Source organism: Vespula pensylvanica, chromosome 12 (genome assembly GCF_014466175.1).
Source record: "Vespula pensylvanica isolate Volc-1 chromosome 12, ASM1446617v1, whole genome shotgun sequence".
Lineage (NCBI taxonomy): Eukaryota > Metazoa > Arthropoda > Insecta > Hymenoptera > Vespidae > Vespula > Vespula pensylvanica.
In genome coordinates, this window is record NC_057696.1 from 3,844,522 (window position 1) to 3,871,474 (window position 26,953).

At 35.5% G+C, this 26,953-nt stretch overlaps 3 protein-coding genes across 15 annotated transcripts in view; 2 read left to right on the forward strand and 1 right to left on the reverse strand.

Annotated features, from left to right (window-relative positions):
- Positions 1-202: 202 nt before the first annotated feature.
- LOC122633312 (E3 ubiquitin-protein ligase RNF185-like) lies at positions 203-2,817 on the reverse strand. Of its 7 annotated transcripts, none has more exons than XM_043821073.1 (5): positions 2,379-2,817; positions 1,093-1,255; positions 811-942; positions 563-732; positions 203-461 (listed from the first exon to the last, which is right to left on the reverse strand). In XM_043821073.1, exons 2-5 carry the CDS (start codon positions 1,230-1,232, stop codon positions 364-366), a joined length of 540 nt encoding a protein of 179 aa, XP_043677008.1. In that variant the 5' UTR covers positions 1,233-1,255; positions 2,379-2,817; the 3' UTR covers positions 203-363. The 7 variants fall into 7 exon arrangements, with proteins under 7 accessions (XP_043677008.1, XP_043677012.1, XP_043677013.1 ...); XM_043821077.1 differs by lacking the exon at positions 2,379-2,817 and adding an exon at positions 1,964-2,018; XM_043821078.1 differs by lacking the exon at positions 2,379-2,817 and adding an exon at positions 1,848-1,950.
- On the forward strand, positions 2,299-6,063 carry LOC122633311 (dynein axonemal intermediate chain 4-like). The gene is made up of 6 exons (XM_043821072.1): positions 2,299-2,324; positions 3,349-3,863; positions 3,984-4,377; positions 4,464-4,790; positions 4,871-5,158; positions 5,242-6,063. Exons 2-6 carry the CDS (start codon positions 3,409-3,411, stop codon positions 6,016-6,018), a joined length of 2,241 nt encoding a protein of 746 aa, XP_043677007.1. The 5' UTR covers positions 2,299-2,324; positions 3,349-3,408; the 3' UTR covers positions 6,019-6,063.
- Positions 6,064-6,177: 114 nt separating this feature from the next.
- The window catches only part of LOC122633283 (heat shock protein DDB_G0288861), a 42,129-nt gene continuing 21,353 nt past the window's right edge, over positions 6,178-26,953 (forward strand). The window contains exons 1-4 of one of the 7 annotated variants that reach the window (XM_043821009.1): positions 6,482-7,038; positions 19,690-19,838; positions 23,011-23,071; positions 23,159-23,223. In XM_043821009.1, the coding sequence (XP_043676944.1) occupies positions 19,814-19,838; positions 23,011-23,071; positions 23,159-23,223 (151 nt within the window). In that variant the 5' untranslated portion in view covers positions 6,482-7,038; positions 19,690-19,813. Of the gene's footprint in view, positions 6,302-6,481; positions 7,039-7,998; positions 8,442-13,430; positions 13,796-16,230; positions 16,547-19,689; positions 19,839-21,279; positions 21,461-23,010; positions 23,072-23,158; positions 23,224-26,953 lie in introns of those variants that run through there. The other 6 variants (XM_043821012.1, XM_043821010.1, XM_043821013.1 and 3 more) reach the window with 6 other exon arrangements.

Sequence of the window (26,953 nt, forward strand, 5' to 3'; positions counted from 1 at the left end):
GAAAGCACACTCAGAATATTTTCTATTAATGATAGCATCAAAGAATATTTTGTAGAATTAGAAATAATCACATATACACATGTACATAAACTTTCAAAACAAATAAAGTAATAGACAAGAGTCAAGAATTGCTTGGACAATTTAAAAAAATTTTTAACAACGTGTGTCATAAAGTATATAAACAAAAAAGATGAAAAGATAATAGTGTAACTATTTATATATTTATTTATCCAAGCAGGGGTATAGTTGTTATACGTTTGACAAAGATTATTACAAATAGGGAAAATTATGTATGAGCACACGTATAATGGACTGACCGAATAATAGTAAAAATTACGACATACAGTGAAACTTAAAAAAGTGTTACGCCATTAGCAGCCAGCAGATGAATATCATTGATAACCATAAAAATATCTTTGACAAGAAATGCTCTTCTTCATATTGTGGAGTGCCTCGTGGAGCTATAAAAGAAAAAGAAAAAGAAAAAAAAAAAAAAAATTGTAAATTTGTACGATTATACGTATACTATTGTATACAGATAAAAAAAAAATTTCAATTATACCAGCACTTGGTCGAGTATCTCCAAAATTAAATGTAGATGTGAAAAATGCAAATGGAAATGTTCCAATTCCAAAAGACATGTATGAACCATCACCAAATCCAAATCCAGAGAATCCCAAATTGGTTTCAGGTTCTGATCTCTGTCCAGCAGGACGGGGTGGAACGTTATTTCTACGAAATAATAATTTATTTAATTTCTTTTTTATCCAAGGTGAACAAATATAATAGTTAATTAGTTTAACGACAAACCTTGGATCTTCATGTTTTGTTGCTCCACGTCCATACAATGGAATGACTTTCTCTTTGCTAATAGCAGCTTTGCAAACTGGACATACTTGCCGTGTTGGGCGAGTCTCTAGCCACTGATGTAAACAAGGCCAGCTATACGCAATACAGTAATAAGTAAATATTTGTAATAATACAAATATATATTCTAAATAAATATATTCTGATTATTAATAAATATACATATCTGATTATTACAGATTTGGATACCGACATTTTGTCAGAGAATCATAACGAGCGACATACCAGAACAAATGTCCGCACATGCTTACAACCGCATCCTTGGCCGTATCCAGACAAATGTTACATTCAAACATTCTATCATCCTTCTCCTTTTCTTCCGTAGCAGACCCGGAAGGCCTGGAAGGCCCAGCTTGTTCCTTCATTGTACTTATCCAGTTCTAATTATCTAGGAGAATAAAAGTATCCAGGTAAAATTGCACAAAATATAGCGATCGTTAAAAAAAAGATTGATTTCAGATAACAAGATAATAAGAACGATCGTACAACACGTAGCGATTAACAAGATATCAATGAGTACCAATTAGCTTGTTATCATCTTTTAAGAATATTCTAGAACTTTATATAAACATAGAAATATCTGTCAATAAGGTTGACAAACAACTGGGGAAATGAAGCGACGAACGATATTCACAAATCAAATTTATATATATTTTTTTTTTTTATCACCAATATTTCACGGCACTATCGCGAGTGAGAGAACGAGAAACATTCGAAATGAGTCGAATGATAAAAAAAAAGAGAGAGAGAGAGAGAGAGAGAGAGAGAGAAAGAGAGATAGAGAGAAAAAAAGAAGAAAAAAGAAAAGAAAAAAATATATAATGACACGTAAGAGAGAAAATGCCAAAAAATCTTTCAGTCGTCGCTTTATACGGTAACAGACCTTATTACGTATGAACCTACGTGGTCTTGATCACACAACGATCGTTCGTCTCTATTTAATTGTGAGTCATTCACAATGGACTATTCGACATACATCCGCACGTATCAATCTGTTCTTTCGAGATGGTCAATCGAAAGTCGTGTGTTCTAAAGTCATGCCACGACAAGAACAACACGATAGAGAGGCCATCATACCGAATAATAAAAGAATCTCCTCGAAATTTTTATACAAATTTAACGACGACGACGATGACTACGACGATCACGACGATGACGACGACAACGATAACTACGACTACGACGAATGAGAAAAAGAATTTCTAAATCGGTATATATATAAAAGCAAAATGTCTTCGAGGTTGAGCTCGAAAGGGGGAAAAAAAAAAAAAAGAGGAAAAATAGAATCAAGTTTCGTCAATATTCACGAATAAGGATCACGAACAAGGACGAAGGATCGAAAAAAAAAATATATATATATATATATATACGTGTATGTGTGTGTACTTAGATGACAGCTGTCAACAAGAAAAAAATAAAAAAAAAAAGAAGAAGAAGACAGGAAAGAACATTAAAACGTAAAAGAAACATAATTATGACGTCAAAGGATTATTCGTGTCGCGACCACTTACTTCTTCGATCCAACGACTTAAAGACGACTCCTTCGGCCATTTATTTTCTCCCACTGGCGTTTCTTCGTATATATAAAAAAGAGAGAGAGAGAGAGGGAAAACGTAACTCCGTCTCTTTTTCTCTCTCGTTCTCCTCTCTTATTCACTATCTATTTGTTTCTTTCGACGAATCACGCGTTTCTTGTAACGGAACGATTGCGCAAGCATCAACAGTAAATTATTTTTCCAATGTAAAATGTAAAACGGATGTTCGTGGATCAACACGTAAAGGGGTTTGACCAACGAGTACGTTTAGATTGTGCGTTTTAACGAGATGTCCTTGAAGTCGACAAATTTCAATCGTATATCCTTGTACGTGTTTCGTCAAATTATCGTCTACGTTAAACAATTAAAGAATTTCCTTCATAACGATATTATAATAATAAGAATAGTAATAGTAGTAGTAATAACAATAATAATGTATGTATATTTGTATTTTTATTTAATTCGATTAACGCGACACTAATCGTACATATATTCGTGTTGGTCTTATATCGACTAAGGACACTCGTTCGATCACGTATATCGAATAATTGTCAGTCACCGCGCCAGAGGGCAGCCCTGTTCTCAGATGGCGCTTGGCGGGCCTTTTTCAAATGATTATTTTTCGTTTAAAGATGACTAAGACACTTTTAAACTATTGAGATTGCTCGTTCTTTCCATAAGAAATCTAAATCTTTATTTATAGGATATTGTCTTTGTTTAAACGACTTTAGATTTTCTACGTGGATAGATAGATTTGATATATATCCTTGTTTTTTATTTGTTCGTTTCTTTCTTCGAAGACTAGTCATAGAAGATAATATCAGCCTAATCGATTATCACGTCTCCATGGAATCCATACACTGTATTTAGATAGCATTGTTCGCGAAGAAGTATTGTACGGGGAAAGTAATAATTTGATGAAAAAATTAATTTTATATCGATATAGGAGAAATTGATCGAATCGAGTGAAATCGTATGAAGAGTTTGGACGAATTAACAATAAAAAATGAAAGCAAGTGACACGGATAACTCTCAGAGACATAGTTCTAGGCCACACAGTGTAAGTTCGTCGAAATTAAAACTGCAAATTGCTTCGAAAAGTCGAAAATATGCTAAAGTTATAGCATCGCCGTTGTTGCAACAACGTATGGCACTTCGTATTTACGAAAACGGCATCGACGTGACACCGAAATCTCTGATACATCCTACGTTCAACCAAATCGATGATCGCCATATGACCGCTTTAGAACAGATTGCTCTTTTACAATCTGAAAGCACCAGTCAATCGACATTTTTATCTTCCTCACACACTGGCATTAAATCCAGTTCTTCTTTAATATCTCGAACAACCCACATTACTGATGATATGCAAATAGAGAGTTTTTTGTCTACTGAGGTAGCGACTACTGGTATTATGGATGATGTTGAAGAAAAAGCACCGCCTCAATTCTATGTATCCAGGTAGCCGTAATAAATAAATAAATAAATAAACAAACAAACAAACAAACAAACAAACAAACAAATAAATAAATAAGAGAAATTAATTCAATGACATTGTTTCCTTCTATTGTTATTATTCAGTTATGATCCAGAAGTATTTTATACTTGGCCAGAGACAATAACGATTATATTGAAAGAAACAGACACGATTATTTTTTTCGAGATGCTTCCCTTGACGAGTGATCTTCGGACACCAGAAGGACAAGCAGTCCAAGAGAGCAATGAGAGATACAAAGAGATAGTAGCAGGCCCTGGAATAGCAAGAAAAGTGGCTGATGCTGAGACCCAAACGATAGAAGTTATTACAAAATCACGTGGTACTTATCTCGGAGGAACGGTACGACAAAATGAAGGAATGTTCGTCAATAATTGGGTTATATACGACACTTATAAGGAACCAGAATTGATGGTAGAGAAGAATGGACTTTTAGTTGTTCGTACAAGGGATAGTTTTTTACGAATGTTGGAAAAGCAGGTCCGATCGTTGATATCATATCGCTATTGATTTATCATTCATTTATTTCCCTACATAATATTTATATAACGTAATTGAATATATAGGAAATGGAAGATAAATTACCGCAGTATAAAATGGAACTTCAAGTGAAAAGTTCCTCTGAACAATTAACTCATATAGCATATAATACTAGGTTTTTGAAAGCCGCACGTACTATGGAAGGCATATTATCTAACAATGTTTACCTTGCTGCTCAAAAACGTTTCACTGGGATCGTTCAACGAGATCCATGTAGTCTCGATCTAGAATTTACGTACGATCTCGATCTACTGTGGACTTATACCTGCAATATCAGTAAAGACCGACCAGTTTCTTCATTTTGTTGCAATTATTCTAACAGAAACATTATTGCTGTGTCGTATTGTTCAAAAGTTCGTTTAGATTAATAATGCATTTTGAAATATTTTAACAGCGTAATACCATTTATACGATCATTTTTTTAACTTGGCAGCCAACCGATGATAAGAAAGATGGCCTCTTGTTACTGTGGTGTGCAAAGAACCCAAAAGAGCCAGGAAAAATATATACCTTTGACAGTCAGATTTCCAGCATAGATTGGAGTCGCGATCGGCCAAATTTACTTGCAATTGGTTTCTACGATGGTTCGATCAAAGTCATTGACGTTAGCAGCACTTCTCTTAACGTAATGCGACAAAGTAAGAGGGATACGTCAGCATTCTCTTACGAGCCACATTGGCAAGTACAATGGTGGAAGAGCGACGAACAGTTTGATTTTCAGGTACTCGATGTTTCAATATATGTAACGATGCTAGATAACAATAATAGCATTAAAGAAAGATCGATACTTTTTTCTTGCTTTAGGAATTAATATATACGAGTAATCAAAATGGATGTGTTTATCGTTATCCATTGGACGAGGATTTTATGATGACTGAGATGATGAAGATTTCTAAGATAGAAGATAAAATATTAGGAGTGAATAGATCAGACCAATGTGTCGCATACGATATTCTAATGAGTCATAGCTCGGGAGCTCTTGTTCTTTGTCAACATCCGACTCTAAATCCCATTTATTTCGTGGGCTCGGACGAGGGAGCGATATATCGATGTTCCAAAAATTATTTGTATCATCACATAGACAGTTTTTTGGCTCACGATGGACCCGTATACAGAATGGAGTTTTCTCGTTTCTGTCCTAAACTCTTCTTGACTTGCGGAGCCGATTGGTGTACTAGAATTTGGATAGAAGAGCTCACTGAACCTTTAATCACTCTTTCCACAACATTCGCTTGCGTCCCATACGCAACCTGGTGTCCTACATATTCGACCATCATCGCTAGTATCGTTAACAACGAGATTTGTATATGGAATATCAAAAGGAGAACCTATGCTCCAGCGTCCGTAACACGTTCTCCAAACGAAGCAAGATTGGTGAAAGTCGCATTCACTGATAATGGCAAACAGATGGTAACGGCGGACGTTCAAGGTGCTGTATATATTTACAATCTAGAAGGTATACCATTTTCACCTTACAATCAGGAAGAAATTCTAATCGAATCCGTCAAGAAGGCTCTTCTTACCAAACCGGATTTATTAAAAAAACTTCGAAAAACTGGTCCACCATTTTCGGACGAGTGACTGACACATATATAAAAGTTCAATAAAAGAAGATCATCCAACATACATACGCACACATACATACATACATACATACATACATACATACATACATACATACATACATACATACATATATATATCTACTCTAAATGAGTAAAATCGTAACGAGGAAATCTACTTTATCAACCGTACGAGACATCAGAAGTCAATAAGGAGTGGGGATAAGAAGGTAGTCGAGGGGCCTGACGTAGGTCCCCTCAGGCGTCTTCCCGCTCGAGGGCTTCGCGTGATTCGTTCGAAGGTAGGTAAGAGAGCAAAGGGAGAACGTTTGGATTCAACCGTGCGTCTCGACAAGCTGGCTCCGCAGGCTCTGGTTCTGTAAAGGTGTAACCTGTGTATAGGCCTCCTGGTCTGGCTTGCTGGCTGGCTGACTGGCTTGCTGACTGGCTTGCTGACTGGCTTGCTGACTGGCTTGCTGGCTGGCTGGCTGGCTGGCTGGCTGACTGGCTGGCTGGCTGGCTGGCTGGCTGGCTGGCACCAAAGGAGTCGGCAGAAGAGTGTGCCGTGGCGAGGAGAGTGAGTGAGAGAAAGAAAGAAAGAAAGAAAGAAAGAGAGGAAGGGATAGAGAGGGGCTTCCCTCTTGCTTGCTGCCGCAGCTCGCGGGCACGAACTGCGCTACCGCCGTCAGCAGGCAGTCTTATTACGCCCGCACTCAACTACGCGAACTAAGTACTCTTCTTAGAGACCCCGAAGACACACGAGTAAATCGGCTTTTTCGGTTCGGTTCTATTTTTCTTTCTTGTCACTTTTGTATTTTTGTATTTCTTCTCTCATCTTTTCATTTTATTATTATTAGTTTTTTCATTCCTTCATTCTCTACATTTCTTTCTCCCGTCAATATCGAATCGTATCGGTTTCGATCGATGGACACTGAGAGATCTTGAAATCCTTTAACTAGGATCAATGTTCATGTGAATTGATGGAAAGGTAGCCGAGGATATAACACGGCTTTTGATTGGTCGATCGGATGGTCCAAAGGTAATCCTTGAATGATTATTCTATCTTTCTTTCTTTTTTTTTTTTTTTCCTTTAAACTCGTTAGATTGTTCTACAAAAAAAAAAAAGAAAACAAAAAATGGAAAAGAAGAGATAAGAAGAACGTAGAGAGGTGTATTGTTCTCATCGATTCGCGTTTTAAATCTTGTTTTCTAAATATTTTTTAGAATATATTTAATTAGTTAGGACATGTATTATATATCTCAGAGAGATAGAATATTATTAATAATTTATTATTTGCGATATATATATATATATAATATATCGAATGTGTGTTGTATTTAAAACACTCGAGGAACGTACAAGCGGAGACCTTTTCAAGTGGGTAAAGAAAACAGTGCTGGGTTCAACGGAATAAGCGACAAAGGGTTATACCGTGTCGTTGACTCTCGAGGATTAGTCATATTTGTTTAGTTACAGACTTTCTAGCGCGTTAAGTAGTTTCGCGGCGAAGGTCCTCGTGTCAATGTTCGGTTCACGGATGTGACATTTATTACACAACTTAACTGACCAAAAGAGGAGTTGTATACCGATCCAATCTCTTTCTCTCTTTTTTTTAAACAACTTTGTTTAGCATACAGATTTTTGAAGTTTGACGAACCACTCTAACTCGAATATACATTTAATTAATATTGATATTCCATCATAATGATATTTGAAATTCAACTCGATACGACCCTTCTCTCTCTTCTCAAAAAAAAAAAAAAAAAAAAAAGAAAAGATAAAAATTCAAACAGTCACGTAAAAAAAAAAAAATTACTTTTTTCTTATTACTTTTTTCCAACATGGTATATTTCTGTTAGTTCGGTCGACGGTGTGAAAGCAGCTTAATAGAGAGTAACATGTGCAACCGAAGAATAGTGGCGATGCCGATGTTGCCGGGGCACGAGCTACACCGTGATCGCTCTGTTCTCCACGAACTCTGACTTATTCTCTGATACTTATTCGATCGTGATCTTTAAGATCTATTAGTGAGAATTGAAAGTATAAACGTGGAATTATCCGAATCGAACGAAACGAACACTGTTTGTAAGTCGAAGAAAAAGGGACAACGGATTGATCGGTCGAAGAAAAACGATGGAGATTGTTTATATGATGAGGAGGAGGGAGATCGAGGAAGGATATGGGATGGGGGAGATAGGTGGGTGAGGGGGATGGAATTACCAAGTGTTTCTCAAAGTTAACTCGCACAGTGTATAGGTCGAATCCTTGAGAAGTGGTGTGTTCGTTAAATTATACGTTTCCACGTGCATTCGGTACATTGTGAACATCGGACGCGTTACAACGTTGTAACGGGTGATGCAGGAAAAGTGAACAGTGAAAGCGTCAAATCCTTTTGAAATTCTTAATGATATTAAGGGAAACTTATATCGATTTTAAATAAGGTATATCCATTTGGACGAAAACGAAATCATTTTTTATTATCTTGGAAATCGAATAGATGAAGAAATTTGTCGATAATAAGTTGGAACAATCTCGACGACTATCATGCGTTGTCGAATATATATCGTTTATTTTTTATACGTATATATATATATATTTTTTCCTCCTTTTTCTTTCTTTTTCTTCCTCGAACCTTATCTCTAGATCTAGAGACATTGTCTTTGATTTCTTTCTATTTATTCATTTCCCTAAGATTTTTGATCGTTAAGAAAAGAAATGATAATTAGAATGTTTAATTACATTGGAGTTGGTAGAGAACGTTAGGTGGTGTAATCTATAATGCACTTGTTATTTCGACCCGATTCACCGATCTACCTCATAATCCTTTATCTACACTGGCCTCTGACTATTCACCTAATCGCAAGCATGCATCACGTCTCTCTATCTTCATCTATTTTCTTCCGTTCGTACGAACAGCTTGCACATCTATCGAGGCCTTTATTCCTTCTTCTTCTTCTTTGGTACATACGTACATACATACATACATACATACATACATACATACATACATACATACATACATACATACATACATACATACATACATACATATATATATATATATATATACACGTACATACATACATAAATATATTTTTCTGACATTATCGCTACGATGTAGCCTTTACGCGAGGACAAACCACTTATCTCATCTCCTGTTCTAAGGAAAGTTCATGAGAGTTCGCATTCATGTTTTCCAATCGTCGTTAGCTCTACGTACTTACTTGTAGATACCTACCTCGATGTACAAACTGTTTCGTAAGATGGCTTATGGTTGATGGCAGTACTGTTGATGAGCCCTGTTCCTCGTAAATCGAAAGTTGGTGAAGAGCCATGTTTCTTTATGCGTTTAATGACTTCCATATTTGTTGACGATGGGAGATCGTCAGGGATTATAACTTTTATAATCGGTATTAAGGATTCAAATATCAAAGTTTAAATATTTTAACATTTGCCAAATTTTCTTACGTTTCCCGTAGCAATTATTTTCTAATCGACAAGTAAAAGATAATTTAATTCGTTATGAAAAGATCGATCAAATTGAAGTAATCAATGATATTGATGTTTCATTTCGTTATTATTTTTTTTATTTTTTTTTTATTGCTATCGAGATCTCTTCGAAGAAATAAAACGGGAATCTATTACTATTGTTAAGAAATTTGTGATGTTGCTCTAAAGAAAAATAATATAAAGGATGAGAGATAGAATATTTATATGGTAAAAGATATACCATATGTAAGTACGAGACAATCTTTTTCTTTTATTAAACGTGCAACGGAGAAAGAAAAACAGGATCTTTCACTAGACGCGTGGGCATTGCGCGTTATCATCTACAGTAATTTACGTATATATTACGAGTAGTAACATCCTGTTCTATCTTGGTTGTTCACTGTATATGGGTTCTACGTACTCGTTTCAGTCGTATATTACGGTGCATGCATTAGGTCTGAATCATCGATAGGTTAAAAAAAAAAATGTTGTTAGTAAACTAGATACTGATCTGTTAAAAATTTGATATTTTTGCTCTCTCTCTCTCTCTCTTCTTTTTTTTTGTAAAACTGAAAACCAACATCAAGATTGCATTTTAATAATCATTTCGAAATAATTGCTATTTTTTCTGTGTGCTCGTAAAAAAAAAAAAAAAAAAAAAAAAAGAAAAAAGGAAAAGAAAATGATGAAATGTGCACGAGTAAGGTTCGCTGACCTATAAAAATTGCAACTGGGCGATATAAAGAGAGAATAATATGAGTAAGACGATAAGGAGACGTCACGTTTGCGATTTGGAAATGCGTTGGATCTGCGATTTGCGAACAACGTAGGTGGTGTGACGGGCGCAAATAATGCGAGAAAATACGAGTAGCGCTTAAGATGCAAGCAAGAACTCGCTTACAGCGTGAAGAGAAGTTACGGCGATAAGGGTACATCCGTACATCGTGTTGGATATGTGCTCTGAGATCTTAAAGGATAGAATCCAAGTTATACACATACATATATGTACGTACTTACTTAATGTGTAATCTTGACAAGAGACACATTTATAAATGTTAAACAAAATGATACCGCAATTTGTTGTTATCGCCTATGTAATTCTGTACAAATCAAATAGTAATAGCGTTTGTAAGGGAATAGAAGGATTTTGTTAGAGAGGACGAGAAGACGAGGAGAAAGAAGAAAAAAGAAGAAAGAAAAAAAACAAAGAAAAAGAAAAAAGAAAATTAAAAAAAAAAAAAAAAAAAGAAGAAGGATAAATTCATTAAATTTTTTCTGTTTCTTTGAAAGATGATTTTTTGCATGACTCCGCTGTTCAAGATCATGAGAAGAGAGATAGAAACAAAGGAGGGCACACGGACAAATATCAAATACAAAGAACTCGTGATTGGGATATTAGAAGGATCAGAAAGACTCGAGCAAAGACTTCGAAGAAGGATTCCTAATCCTCTCTCGATAGCAAAGGCGGACTCGTGCGAGCAATCGACACGTCCGAGTGCAGTGCTCCTCGTGCCATCTCATCTATAGCTTGCCTCGTGCCTGCATACTCAACGTTATTTCCTTGCTGGGTTCTTTCTTTCTCTCTCTCTCTCTCTCTCTCTCTCTCTCTCTCTCTCTCTCTCACCTTCTTATCGCTGCCAGCCGGAGAATCAGAAATACCACCACCCGCTGACTACCGGACCCAAGATCCGGAAAACCAAAAGCGGCGACCGCGAATCCGCTTCGACAGGATTGCTCATCGCTAATATACCGGGGGTTCCATTTTTGTATTTCTTTTTTTTTCTCGTCTATTCGTTTTTCCTTCTTTTTTCTTGTCTTTCTTTCTTTTTTTGCCTTCGGTCGACGATCTATCCTATTTATTGATTTATCAGACGATCCTGATGGGATTAAAACAGTCGGGCATTAAGATACACGCTTGTTCTTAGTTAGGAAAGAAGCTAACAGAGGGTACAACATTTTCTTTAACATTTTTCAAATACCGGTATAGTATAAGCTGCAATTGCTAACTAAGTTACACGAGGAACTTCACCTTCATCTTACTTCCAATTTGGATCGGTCCAGTTCTTATTTCTTCGAGTACTTGCTTCAACTTGATGCACGATAAGGAAAGAGAGAGAGAGAGAGAGAGAGAGAGAGAGAAAGAGAGAGATTCTGAGTTTGCAGTATCCATGGAGTAGCCGCTTTGTTTCACACGGCACGTCCAGCAATTAGTATTCAGTCTCCTTGGGACACCCAGTGTAAGCGTGTATATAAGATACTGGCCTCTCCAAGTAAACTTGTTTATCAAGTTACACACGGCCCGGTGAGTCTCCCTCCGTTCTCTTCGCCGACGAACAGCTTGGAAAAGGACGGGAAGAAAGAGCCAATTCTATGATGTACTTTTTCGAAAATTTTTCTTCTACTTCGCGTCGCCATTATGAATCGTTTTCGATGACTTACAAAGGATTCATGCATGCAAGACGAAAGAAATTTCTTTTTCTCTCTTCTTCTCTTTCTCTCTCTCTCTCTCTATCTCTCTCTCTCTCTCTCTCTCTCTCTCTCTCTCTCTCTCTCTCTGTCTCTCTCTCTCTCTGTTATTCTAAAAAAATACAAAATCCTTTCTCGAGAATTTTGAGTAATTATTATTTACAATAATTTCTTCCACATTATCGTATCTTACGGTATACGTCCACTCGAAAATTGAAATTATTTATATCTCATCGTGGATTATGAAACGTTAATGGCCTTGAAATTTCACGCGTAAGCGATTATCATACCTCGCTTATGGGCTATTTAAATCGCATCATTTTTATATATATATATATATATAATATATATACTTAAATATATATATATATTTGTATGTATATATATATATATATATATATTTATATATATGTATGTAACGCATATACGAATATACACGTTGAATACTTTGGTAAGAAACAAGCAGACATTGCTAATACACTTTTATACAGAGAGATTTATTGAATCCAAATAATGTTTTACGATTGCCCGAAGTAGCGAGACGAATTTTTCGAACGATTTCTACCTTCTCCCTTCTTCCCTCTAACTCACACACGGAATTCTTGTCAGAAGGCCAATTTACGTTACGAGCGTGTACCGAGAAGTTATCAACATAATCGTAAGATAAACACCCCTCATAAAATTAAAAAGCTCGCACTCTCTGCAGAGAAATCTTCCTCCTTCCTTCTCTCCCTCTTTCTCTCTTTCTCCCTCTGTACAGTTTCTCTACCCTTTTCCTCCCCATATTACTTTTTTCTTTTTTTTTTTTTCACTCAACCAAAAGCACTATCTTGTGGTATACTCCTTGAATTTATTTCGAGGCATTTAAATGCTTAAAAAAAAAAAAAAAAGAAAAAAGAAAAAGAAAAAGAAATCGTTAAATCGTTTTCAATTGCAGTTGCATAAAAATTGGAAGGAACGATCGTTACAAAATAATACCTTCCGATCAATTATTATTTCTATATAGATCAAAGCAAACGAACGAATAGCGTACGAAGAAATTTTTCATTGAAAACTTTCCAATAGAAACTATAATAGTTAAACTCTAGTTACTAAGGTTACTTTGAAAAGTTTACAAGACAGAGTTCTGTGACGATGGGAGCACGTTGCCGTCCCTAATTGTGACCTCCACACGACTGTTGCCATTATTATCAAGGCCGAAGATTGACCAGGCTTGACGACGCGGCATTACACCGAAATTGCTGAGGAATGCTCGTGCCTCTCCGAAGCGGACCATCCTCATTTCTTCCTTCCGAAAAAAGTCCGATGGGTTGAGGAGAGTGAACTGAAAGAGAAAAAGAGAGAGAAGAACCCATAGAAGGAGGAGGAGGCGAAGAAGAAGGATAAGAAGAAGAAGAAGAAGAAGAAGAAGAAGATGGAATAAAGAAAGAAAGAGATAAAAGAGAGAAAGAGAAAGAGAGAGAGAGAGAGAGAGAGAGAGAGAGAGAGAGTAAAAAGAAGAGAAGGAGTAGAGAGCTACTAAAAGTCGACCGGTTGAGAAAATAAGAAAAAGAAAAAGCAAAAGAAGAAGAGAAGAGAAGAGAAGAGAAGAGAAGAAGAGAGGAGAGTTGAGGACGAGGATGAAGAAGAGGAGTAGGAGGAGGAAGAGGAGGAAGAAGAGAAGTAGAGGATCTCTTGAGTACGATGGGGACGACCTTACGGAATAGGACGACCACAACGATGACAGAGACAAAGAGTCGAATGTTAATGAGGGAGATCGACCGGCAGTCCGAGGGGCCACGAAGAAGGAACACGATCATCCATTCCTTCGTTCACCTTCCTCTCTTTCCTTCTTTCAAATGTTAGTATTTTTTTTTTTTCCGATTGAATCCGATCAAACTCTAATTTCATTTTTCTATCCGATTAATTCGCTTTATCCATTATTTATCTCGAAGGATTGTTAGATCAGTCAACACAATTTTTTCTTTCAATGGACAATTTTTATATCGTACGATCGTTTCGATTCATATATGTATATATATATATATATATTTGATTTATAGATTGTTATTTAATTGTTATTGAAAATATTTATTCAAACATGAATATTCTTAGGGATTATATCAACAGGTAAATATAATAGCTGTCTCGAGCAGAAGATATCTTACGAATGGTAACACCCTTAGGTCGCTATGTGAATGTAGCGAGATAATAAAAAGGAGAGAGAAAGAGAGAGAGAGAGAGAGAGAGATAGAGAAGGGTGGGGGTTGGCGGTAAGGCGACAAGGGTCGTGAACACCGGCAGCATACGTGATGATGCGAGCGTGACTCGTTCTTTCTCTTTCCTTTTTTTTTCTTTTTTTTTCTTCCCTTTCTTTTCCTTTTCTTTCTTTCTTTCTATCTTTATCTTTCTTTCTTGTATATTCGAAGAAAAGGACTACACGCACTATGGTCGCTTCTAACCAACTATACTCAGTTCGTGATATCTAGCGTTGCTTATAATTCGTAAACTGTGTGAGCTCGAGTTTTTAATAGAGAAAAAAAAAAGAAAAGAAAAAAGAAGAAATTTTGAAAAATCTTTCTTTCGTTCGACCGAAAGAAAATTTTGTTTCAATGGTTTTCTTTAGTTTTTTTTTCTTTTCTTTTCTTTTCTTTTCTTTTATGTATAACAAATTAGCGATCAGAGATAACTGGCAGGAACAAGGTAGAATTTTTGCAGCAATTTCGAGAGTCCCGATTCGTGTATGTAAACGAACCAAGGAGAGGGTGGACCGTTCTTTTTCTTCGACGCGTGAATCCGGTTCTTTGTTGGACGATGAACCTGACCAGGATTGATTGGGTCGAACTGGCCAATCGGCGTTTTCAAAGAGAACGTATTTTTTCGAATTTCTCTTTTTCTTCTTTCTTTCTTTTTCCTTTTTCCTTCGAATTTTCTTTTGCCATTATAAAACCACTATGCAATGAAATCTTAAAAGTAAACTTTTGTTCGAGGGATTCGAAAGGAAAATTTTGTCTTAAAAAAGTATTTTCAATAATTCGTTATAATTGATTGTATTGCGATTGTTGTTTTCTCTCGTGATCAATGTTAAAACATAATCATCAAGGAAAGAACAGATTATTGCTCCTCGTACGCCAGATGCATTTTTATGCATATTTACCTACGCAAAGTGGGCTACATTAAAGTGGCCCAACCTCTATAATCATCGACGAATTAACGCCGTGAAAAATCAAGGCCATCGTTGGCATACTTACTGCACACGTGTATCTCGGCTGATCTAAATCAAATTTATTCAAGAATTTCTTTAATATTTGCATCCTTTCCATTTCCTCATTCGTCTCATTTTAATATTTTACACACACACATACACGTATTCACACATCTCGCGAAAGCAATTTATGCAATTGCAAAAAAGGAAATCTTTTTATTTTTGGCTAACGTGTATACACATACACGCACACATAATACTTAACAGTATCTTATTAATGATAAAACGTTAGATTGACATTAGTATCAGATATAATTAAAAAGAGAGAAAGAGAAAGAGAGGAGATTATCTAATTACCTAGCTTCGAGCAATAATTTCCACATGCAACTCGTATAATATAACGACGATACCGTTCACCATCGATAAACTTTACCAGCTACTTAGTTTTATAGCCTGAGCTTTGATGATTCCTAGATCGTGGACCAGCGATCTGGAATAAAGTCGAAGAAAAAGAAAGAAAGAGAGAAACACACACACACACACACACACACACACATATATATATATAGAGAGAGAGAGAGAGAGAAAAAGAGAGAGCATTGCGGAAGAGGGAGGAGGTAAGGAGAAGAAATGTCCTAATTACACGGTTCACGCTTCGAAGAACACGGAGCATCGTAAGCTAACGGTGAATACGATTACGATTGATTTACCATTAAGTTCTTAACAATTATGAGATCACTGAGAAGTTGAAAAAATAGTTTAGATGTATTATAATTGCGACGACAATCTAACGATCTTAAAAGAGTAACCGATCTTTAAAAGTTTAATCGTATCGTTCCGATCGAGTTCGATAAATAATCGTATCGAAGTAACGTTTTAATCCATTTAGACTATTTCGAAAAATAGAAATAAAAAAAGAAAAGAGAGAGAGATAGAGAGAGAAAGAAAGAAAGAAAAGAGAAGGAAAGAATTTCCCTAGCAGATGGCAGAATCAATTTATGCGTTTACAACAATGTAGGTATGCTGTAATCTTGTCGACGTATTTGAAAAAAAGAAAGAAAAAAAAAAAAAAAGAAAAAGAGATAAGAAGAAAAAGAAAGAAAAAAAATTATGTCCGATATAATCAAGAGGGACGTTTAAAGCATGGCTGGTACTCGATGTTTAGTATCGATTCAATTCTAAGCAAGAAGTAGTAGTAGAAGGGAGGTCGTCAAGTTATTAGACATGTGCTGGCATAGTCAAAGGAAGGACCCACTTGAATGCAATCAGTTGCATTCAAGCCTGGCTCGGCGTTCGTTGCTTCTTAAAGAGCTTTAAGATTCTCGCGTGTGCCTATCGATTTTTACTTTTGCATTTTGTATTCACTTGTAAAAGAGAAGGAGCGTAGTATATTGACCGAGACGTAGTGTAAGTAACGTTACCGACTTCCTCTCAATCGATTCTCTATACCTCCGTCAAAAGGAACGTTAACGAGTCCTAGTAATTATTTCATCGGAGGAAATCTAAACTTTATGTAAATGGCTTGATATTATTAAAATATTATAATATATATTCTTTTACATAATAAATAGAAAGAAAGAAAGAAAGAAAAAGAGGAAGAGAGAGGGAGTATACATTTAGTGTCTAATTAATACAAATGATGAAAATAATGGTATCCTAATTGAATTCAACATATTTTTCTGACTACCGTATGAAAGAGCTCAGTTCATTTATGCTGGTTAAACTCTGATAACTCTTATCAATGATCGATCCATTCAAAATAATAAGAAGAAGAAGAAGAGGAAGAGGAGGAGGAGGAAGAAGAAGAAGAAGAAGATGAAGAAGACGAAGAAGAAGGCGGTTGGTACAATCAAAGAGACTGGACGAGCGAGTCCCGCAGGTTCACACGGGAAGTCGTCACTCGTTCTCGAGAAAGAGAAGAAGAAGAGAGACACGGAGAGAGAGAAAGAAAGAGAGAGAGAGAGAGAGAGAGAGAGAGAGAGAGAGAGAGAGAGAGAGAGAGGATTCTTTTCAAAGACGCGTCTTCGCGCCTGACTTCGACACCCGCTGACATCGTCAAGATTGAAAACGGTCACCCAGCTAACAAGCTCACCAGAGTTAACGTACCTTTCCTATCAAGTTTTCGTATCCGACACTTGATCCATTCGAAGCAACGAGTTAGCCACCTAATTCTTTTCTTTTCTTTTCTTCTCTTTTCTTTTCTTTTTGTTACTTCGACCAAACTAGAAAAGAAATTCCATCGTACGATGATAACTAGAAAAGTTGATAACTTCTCTACGAGACGTAGAAGTATATGGCTATCAATGACAATCAAAATCAGTTTGCTGAAGGTCACCGAAGAAGATCTATCTTTCTTCTTTGAAGTAATCTTTTGTTAAGAGCATACAGATAGAAGAGCATCGAAGCGGATTATCAGATGTTGTCTGATTTGATATTGTATAGGTATCCATATAGATTGAATCAACTAACGATCTTATTCTCGATTATCTTTTCTTTCTTTTGTTTTCTTTTATTTCCAAAGATATTTTCTATGTATAAGAAGATATAAGGAAGATCATTTTTATCTTATTTCCACTAAATGCAAATTAACTTTGAGAGAGAATTTTCATTATACCCAAAACCATGGACGGATATTCGAAGTATATCAATTTTTGCTGATTCACTCTATGCCTTAGAGAGAAAGAGAGAGAAAGAGAGAGAAAGAGAGAAAGGTTATTACAAAGTTTAAGCGGAACGAAGTCGATCTCGTCTTCTCGTAAAAGGAACCCGACGAGGTATCGAGATAATCTAGAAAGATAACTTCGACGTACATATATACATACGATCGTTAACGATCTGCCAAGCGGATCGTCGGTGGAAAGCTCAGAGGGCGTTTACCTTCAGTGCGAAGAATGGTTTCCGGTGTGGAAGATGCGAGGGTAACGAACCACAGTATCCGGTGTCCAGATGCTCGTATCCGTTTACCATTCGTACACGGAGGGTGGTCACGTTATCCTCATCCTCATCCTCATCCTCCTCCTCCTCCTCCTCCTCCTCCTCCTCCACCTCCTTCTTCTTCTTCGTCTTCTTCTACTTCTTCTTCGTTTTCTACTTCTACTTCTTCTTCGTCTTCTTCTTCGTCTTCTACTTCTTCTTCTTCTTTTTCTTCTCTTTTTTTTTCGTCGTCGTCGTGCAACTCCTTGTTCCTTGTCACGGTGCACTGTGATATATAAAGCATCTACAGTGTTCAAGAATCACGGGAAAAGGATGGAAATGGAAAGTAATATTTTATTTCGTAAAGTTTAAATATATTATTGTTAAGTAATTGTACGAAAAGAGAGAGAGAGAGAGAGAGAGAGAGAAAGAAATTATTTCGAGAGGAACAATTTTCATCTATCGTTCTATTCTCCTCTTTTACGTCTTCTCATAAAGTTTCTTTATATTATTTTTTTTATGAATAACGTATTTATGAGACAATTTTTTATGAATTATTTTATTTCCTAAGATATCATCGAGTTTCTTTTTGTTTCTTTTTTCTACTTTTTTTTCTTTGTTTTTTTTTTTTTTTTTTTTTTTTGATTATTGCGCGCGCACGTGCGAGACAAAAATTTCCAATTTATTTATTTATTTATTTTTTAACATTTTTCAAAACATCAATACGATTATTCGAAATGATATTATACATTATATATGCATTGAACATAATCCACTTACTTGTCAACGTTTAATGACATGCAACAAGTAAATCTATCAGCATCCTATATGTTCGACATCTTTTAACAGGCTTGATAAGTTTACGACCGATACTTCATGCTTATGAAAAAAAAAAAAAGAAAGATATATCGATAACATAAACACACACGCGCATGCACACGTCATCGTTTGATATAATATATAATTATCTCTTTTTAATTTACCCAAGAATAATTGTCGATTATTAACCGTGATAATAAAACAATTTGTTGCTATTGGAATTCGAATGATTCGATTCAATTCGATTGAATACCGATGTTAGATGACGGAAATGATTACTATTAATGTAATAAAAATTTATATTCAACAAGTAAAATATGAAATTGTCAGGATGACGGAGAACCAACAATCTTCTCGATGGTAGGTCTTCGGAATCATATTCCCGCAAAACAAGGTGCATGTAATGAAATTTAATGCCTCTCTATCTTTCTCTTTCTCTCTCTCTCTCTCCTCCCCCTCTCTTTCTCTACTCCTTTAATAGCTCTTCAGATTGATTCATCTTCGATCTGTTTTTACTGTAAATATTCCTTCTCTTACGCGTCTTGATTCATCAACGTCAAGCCGAGGACGACACGGACACGTTGTAGATTCACTAACATTTCTGCATTTATGATTGAAAAATTAGTAATCGAAGTAGTTACTGTTAACTGTCGATATGATTTTTATCGAGTACTCGTTTCAATTTCTTTTCTTTTCTTTTTTCTTTTTTTTTTTTTTCAATCACCGAACATTATATTTCTCTTCGATCTTTCTCTTTTTTTTTTTTTTTCTTATCATCTTCTTCTTTTTCTTGTTGTTATTCGTTATATATCTACTAGAGATCATCGATCTACTCGGAACACCTACGGCGTATCAAGTTTAATTTTTTGCACGAATTTCTACCACAACTTGGACGTGACGATTCAATAAGATCAAATAAAAAACTTGAAACGTGAGTGAATCATGAGTCGGTCATCCTATCGATACAGTGAGTTCGTTAATTTAATTTCCAATGATAATAATAACAATAATATCAACAACAACAACAACAACAATAATAATAATAAAGCAAAAAAGAAATAAAAAAAAAAAAATAAAAGAAGAAAGAAAAGAAAAAAAAAAGATCGAAATATTCTGTTAATATTTAACATAATGAAGCTATTAACGTTCGACAGGAGGTAAGAAATATTTATCGTGTCGATGCGATATCGATGCAATTATTCGTGCAATTAGTCGTACGTCAGGGTAAACCTGTGAGAGACGCCATGGATAGGTGTAATCTGATGGTTCGAGATATCTCGACACGCTATGACATAGCACTGTGTAAAGGACATCATGATCGGCACGATGCACGATTTCGTTTAAGTGTTATTCGAATCCTACGAACGAAACCTTTTGACCTCCGTTAATTATATATCACCCTGTCGTTGCCCAAAGGCCAAAGTTTCTCTACTTCTGCTTCTTCTTCTTCTATTTGAATTTTCTCTAACCACTTCTACGAGCTAGGAAAATTCATAATTTATTACCTCATGCTCGGACATCACACCGTTCATGCTTTTCAAACGAAGATTCATCGTGTCCCGTCGTGCGTCACATTCCAAATCATTTTCAAATATTATATTACCTGTTTTTCTCTCTCCTCTTTTCTTTTTTTCTATTCACTCTTTCAATCACCCGATATTATCCGATTCCTATCAATTGCAATTTGCAATTTATTTACAATTATTTGACCGTCCTGATCAATGATCATTTTCGAATTGAATTTTCGACAAATATCATAGGTAAAATTCTAATTGGAATATTCTAAAACACGTCGAACGTTTATAAAATAACTTGTAACATTCACCGATAAGATACAGAAGTTATATCACTTGATAAGTATCTTTTGGTGGTAAGGCTAACGGTTGATCAAAGAGATAGTATATATATGGGTACTACCGCGCTAACAACTATGTCCTGTCGACATTATCGTTATCAATAATGATATCAACTAGGATTATCGGTCGTCGTTAACTAAATTATTCGATTTATTATCATTATCTACAACTTTTATTCGAAATCGTTAAGAGAATTAGCTTATTAATATCCTCTTTCACGTGCCAACGTCAACTATACCTTGGCTCACCTAACGAGTTAATTTCGATTAAAAAGAATTTCTACGCGACTTTCGTTTCCCATCTTTCTGTCAAAAAATTCGAAATAATATCCGAGAGAGTTCATATTTAACTAAAATAATTTCATTAAACTCGTCCTCGTTAAGTCGTTAAGAAGAGTATCATCTTAATTAACATATACTTCACGTGCCGACAACAACGATCGACTTGCATAACGAGTTAATTCTGATTAAAAAAAAGAATGTCTACTACATTATCTCTTCATATCAACAAAAAAAAAAAAAACAAAAAAAAAAAAAAAAGAAAAAGAAAAAATCCGAATAATATTCACAGAGTTCGAATTTCACGAATAATGTTTTATCAAACTCATGATACCATGGGTATGACATTGACAAGAGAATAAAGTCGATTTCTTAATGGCAACTGTATAGTACCAGTGATATATTGCGATGGTCAGGGTCGACCGTTTGTGCCTGGAGAAAGAGAAAGATCGAGGGTGAGTAGGAGAATATGAAAAGTAAGAGAGAGAAAGAGAAAGAAAGAAAGGGAGGGAGGGAGAATGAGAGAGAGAGAGTAGGAGAGAGAAAGAAGAAAAGAGAGAAGGGGTCGTCCTTGCCCGCAGCTCCGAACTGGTTATGTCAAACAGCCGAGGAACGTGTTGTTGCCCTAACATGCTTTCGAACCCAGCTCTTTCGACGTGTAGGCATTCGCGGGATGAGTCTGAACGTGTCTCTAAATGCCAGCTTTTTTTACTAGCCCCACTTCCGGCTCCTCGATCGTCCATCACCAAGTCGTATTACCGTCTCTTGACGTCGTTCGGTTAACAATCATGAGGGGATTATTTTTTTCCTTTTTTAACCTGCCCCTACTCCTACCATGTCCCTCCTCTCTGCCTCCTACCTCATCCCTCTTCATCCCTATCACCTTCACGAGAATCGATCGAACAAGTTATACTTGCTATTCCGGTATTGCCTACTTATTTAGTTCTCATCTTGTGCATGCGATTAGCAATTACTAACATCGCAAAAGCGTAACTTTATCGAGTTTTCACGAAACTTTTATCGAGGCTCCACTTGATAAGCAATTACATTCTTTAATCTTCCTAGGATAAATTATTTTCTTCTTGGTCTATCTTTTTTCTTCCTTCTTCTTCTTCTTCTTCTTCTTTTTTTTTTTTTTTAATTTATATATTTATAGACGTGTGGCGTATATAGGTATTTGTATTTCGTTGGTTTAATCGTGAGAAATCAATATATCGATATTCCTGTCACGCTTCGGTTACTTTCGCACGATACGTGAAAGATATATCGTAATTAGCACTGATTAAGAAAGATTGCAGGGGAAAAAAATACAGAGAGAGAGAGAGAGAGAGAGAGAGAGAGAGAGAGAGAGAGAGATAGAGAGAGAATGAAGAGATTCATTCGTGTATACCAACTAAGTAGCCACGAAATCTGATGAATTTATGGAGTCTTTAAATGAAGTCAATTAAAATACGAGAACCGGTTTTATTAAGTTCGAAACCGTTAATATGGTTAATTAGATGCTATAAACTTTGAACTAAGGATTTGCATATGGTACCCCTTTCTTATCGATTCTTAAATCTTTCTATTTATGCAGGGACAAATAGGATAAACCAAATGGTCACATGGCCAGACTGAATTGCATTGCGATAGTATGTATTCACTGGCGTTGTTCAACGTAATTAGTGTTACTAATTAACGTACACACACGTTCAGTTATAATTATAGCCGACAAAACGCGTTTTGATCGATTATCATCTACGTCTTCTTTTTCTCTATTACATTCGTACTCGTACTATCTCATAACTTTATCTTATTTTCAATTATACGAGGATGAGAAGAAGGATAAGAAAAAAAAAAGAAGAAGAAAAAGAAAAATTATATCACGCGTTTTTTTGCATGAATTATTATTTTTTTTCTTTTTTTTTTCGTTCTCTCTCTCTCTCTCTCTCTCTCTCTCTCTTTCTTTCTTTTGATTTCTTTTCTTCTTTCTTTCTTTCTTTTCTTTTTAATTTTTTGTTTACAGGTGAACGTTCCTCGACGAATCGAAAGGATGTTCGCCAGGCTTTGCAGACAAACTCCGAACGGTAAGTCTACGTAATCATTGTCATTAGAAATTCCGTATGTATAATATCTGTTAATTATAATCACAAAAGTGATCATATTATTGATAGCGAGGAAGCTGTTAGTCGAAGCGGTGGCACGGTCTTCATGGTTATGAACTTACTCGCAAACAATGGTAGGACTCTCACGGCGATATATCATTCCTGACCTCGTGAATACATCTTACAGATCGTGCATTGTATCTTTTAACGTTAAGAGCGCTATGGTTAAAGGAAGAACTGAAAGATGATGATTTATAGACGGTACCTTTATCTTCTTTGCATGTTATTCGTAACAACGATATAAAACCATTCCAACTTTTACGTCGGTACAAAAATTAGATTACACGTTTGGTGGATAAAATAATTTTGAAGGATAACAAAATTTTCAATTGGAAGATAACTACGATTAGTTAGCTTAATCGCGACTAATCTATATCGTCAATGTCGGCTAGAATATTGAAAAGTTAACAATCTCAAAGAGGAACTGCAACTTTAGCTGTGTATTCACTTTAGTACGTATGTATGTACGAAGAATAAGTTATATTGCACTTCCGTATGCATACGACTGGGGGCGGCCCTTTAAGTGGTAGCCATGAGCAGCTTGTTGAACACGCCTTAACCTCTGTGATCTTGACTTTGCGGCTTGTCTTAGGCAGAAGGACTAGAGATGGTGGTTATTAATACGAAGAATTTCCATAAGCCATCTTCTTTGAGTCTACTTGACGCTCCTCCTAAGTTCTTAATAGACTTACTGATTTGGCAAAATGTTAGATATTGTTCTCAAATTTCCAAATAGTATTTCGTTAATTATTACCAACTGTGTTACGATATACTTTTTCATTGGCCCCATTGAACTAATAATTTTCTTTTTAAAAGACGATTTCGAAATTTACTTTAGTAAATCTTAAGTCGCGATCGTTGCACTTTTCGTCAAATAATTTTTTTTATTTATTTATTTATTTTTTTTTTCTTTTTTTTTTTTTTTCAATCAAACGATTTACGATCGAGTTGTTAATGAATTGATATAAAATTGAGATTCCATTCGAGTCGTTGAAGACGTAGGTCGATAAAAGATAAGAAACGATTATTTAATTTCTTATACATGGATTTCCGATCGATAAAAGCGAGTTAAATAAGAGATATCGAGTTCAATTACATTTCGTCGATACAAAAAAAAAAAAAAAAAAAAAAGTCGATCGAAAAACTGGTGATTAACATGGACCGTTGTTGAAGCCGACTGTTCTCAAACTTTTCGAGAATCTTAGGGTTCGCGTGCCGAGGTCATGATGGTACCAACCAAGAAGGCGTGGGAACGGGAAAGTCGTCGATGCTTTTAAACTCTCGAATTAAATCCTTTTTGTTTCCTTTTTTCCACTGAGCAAAAGAAAGGAAGAAAGATTTTCGACACTGAAATTGGCATCGACGATTCGAGAAAGCTAAATTCTAAATTGTTATTCACGAATTATGAATTAACATAACGAGACCTATCGTGTAATATTTTCTGTCATATATAAAAAAAAAAAAAAAAAAAAAAAAAGAAAAAAAAAATCTTCGTAAAAAAGACCGACTCGTACGTCTACTGGTGTATATGCAAATTATATCACTTCTTCTCTCTCTCTCTCTCTCTCTCTCTCTCTCTCTTTTCTTTGATCAGATACGAAATATTAATTTAATAACAATAATTTTTCCAGTTCTTATTACACCGATAAACTTCTTTCGTTTCGAAAGATCGGAATAGTTTCAAATGAATTCTGCCTGTGAGTCACATAATTCTAGCTTTCTCTTCTGCAATAAATCTAATCCCTAATAACGGTAATCATTCTCGTTATCCTCGCCAAAGGGTAAAGAAAAAGTAAGAAACGTCTATCGGCGTCCCCGACAAATAATTATCCGTTCTGTTAATTAAGTCATTTACCCGAATGAAAAAGTAATGTCGTCCTGTGGTTCGGCCATTAGCGTTAGAAAGTTGCAAACGTTTAACACTTAATTCCACGGAGACATTCCGGCATTCTGAAATCCAGAATTAATGTACCAATTAATAGCTTCGTCGGTAGAGAAGCAAGAGGTGGAGGTGAGTAGGAGAGGGAGGGGGAGAGAAACTTTAACAGTTGGAAATTATTACGTTGTTTTCGAACTAACGTTCTTGCCGTGACATTATGAAAGTGGAAGTAGCACCGTGAACGTTTATGGCCAAGGAAGGACAATCGAATGTGCTCTCATCATCGTCCTCCCCCCGTCGTTGCTGTAATTCTAAAAAAAGAAAAAAAAAAATTAATTAATCGACTTTATAATAGTTTAGTTTCTTTGGTAATTCGGTTCGAAGTACCGATTTTTTTTCTTTTTTTTTTTTTTTTGGATTTTTTTCCCTTCATCGATCGTCAATTTTCATTTTATCTTTCTCTCTCTCTCTCTCTCTCTCTCTCTCTCTCTCTTTCTTTCTCTCTTTCTTTCTCGAAAATAATATTCGACGTTCGATAATAGTTAAAAAGCATTTTTATTTTGCTACAGGATTATCATTAACTCGAGATTATGACGACGAAGAGAAAGTTAGTTTAAAGGAGACGGAGAAAGAATATCACCCTGTAGATGTTTCCTTCTCCACGAGTCTTTAAAATCTTCGGTGCCGGTTAATTAGCATGCTAATTAGTTGTACGAACCCTACGGTCGAGTATACGACGAAGAACAGCATCGTTTGTTTCTAAGTGATAGGACTTCGTGATCGATTTGCCAAAGCTCACAGCACGATTCCCACATCGGCGAATTTTACGGGCGAGCGAGGTATGTTTTCGATTTGATATTAATATAACGTAAAAGTATAATCGTTCTATTGCAAATTGCATAGTAAAAACGATATGATTATTAATAATTCTGAATAAACAAAAGAAATTATAATAACAATAATAACATTATTATTATTATTATTATTATTATTATTATTAACGAGAATACTTGAAACAAAAAAAAAAACAAAAAAAAAAAAGGAACAAGAAAAGAAAATAAAAGACAATCCACTTTCTTTCTTTCCTTTTTCATTTTCTAATCGCATTAAAATGATAGACATGATTCGTTGGTAAGTTGTTAGGAAACGCCTTTTGAAATTAACGCGTCACGTAGTTAACATTTAAATCGATGTTAAAGTTTACGATAGGTAAAACCGCAGCGTGGTGAATGGAAAAACGAAAATCTTGGTGGGACGACGAAGTCCTCGTAAAGAAGTTAAGTCACGACGTGTTCTGCACACGCACGATCATTAAGTCCATTAAGTCTTATCTCCGTGAGAGGGAGACGCCACTTTAAATACGGGCTTTAACGGGACAAACTATAAGAGGGAGACACGGTGATAGGTGTAGGCGTAAAGAAAAATTTACCTATCTACAAGATATTTTCGAATCGATTAGAAAAATCAAGATCTCTTATTTATAAACGATTTGTTATACCTTCGTATCATTTTCAAGGATTATCGGGCTCGCGTGTCGTAATAAATCAAGGGTCTCGATCGATCAACTCGAGGCTTCCCCTGCGATTTCATTTAAATTTCATTAAAAAGAAAAGAACAAGAGTATCATTTCGAATTGCAATTCATTCTAAACCAAATAAATTTCTTTTACTCGTATCAATTTCACTTTGTCCGTATAGGCTTAAACAATGAATCAAGAAATCAATCGTGATTCCGATTGTAAAAGAGATTAGCTAAAACGTGTTAAAAAATTAAAATCTTTGGTTTCTTTTTTTTTTTTTATATGTCGTTGTAGTAAAAGAAAAATAAATAAATAAATAAAATTGCAATTTTTCCTCGGTGTATCTCGGCATTTGTAAGAAACTCTCTTTCTCTCTCTCTCTCTTTCTCTCTCTCTCTTTCTCTCG

Excerpts from the sequence above, each read along its gene's own strand:
- LOC122633311 (XM_043821072.1), top strand. The coding sequence starts at position 3,409 with ATGAAAGCAAGTGACACGGATAACTCTCAGAGACATAGTTCTAGGCCA. Across the intron at positions 3,864-3,983 it reads CCTCAATTCTATGTATCCAG|TTATGATCCAGAAGTATTTT; the intron begins GTAGCCGTAATA and ends GTTATTATTCAG. Across the intron at positions 4,378-4,463 it reads TACGAATGTTGGAAAAGCAG|GAAATGGAAGATAAATTACC; the intron begins GTCCGATCGTTG and ends TTGAATATATAG.
- LOC122633312 (XM_043821073.1), bottom strand. The coding sequence starts at position 1,232 with ATGAAGGAACAAGCTGGGCCTTCCAGGCCTTCCGGGTCTGCTACGGAA. Across the intron at positions 943-1,092 it reads ATGTGCGGACATTTGTTCTG|CTGGCCTTGTTTACATCAGT; the intron begins GTATGTCGCTCG and ends TATTGCGTATAG. Across the intron at positions 462-562 it reads AGATACTCGACCAAGTGCTG|CTCCACGAGGCACTCCACAA; the intron begins GTATAATTGAAA and ends TTTCTTTTATAG.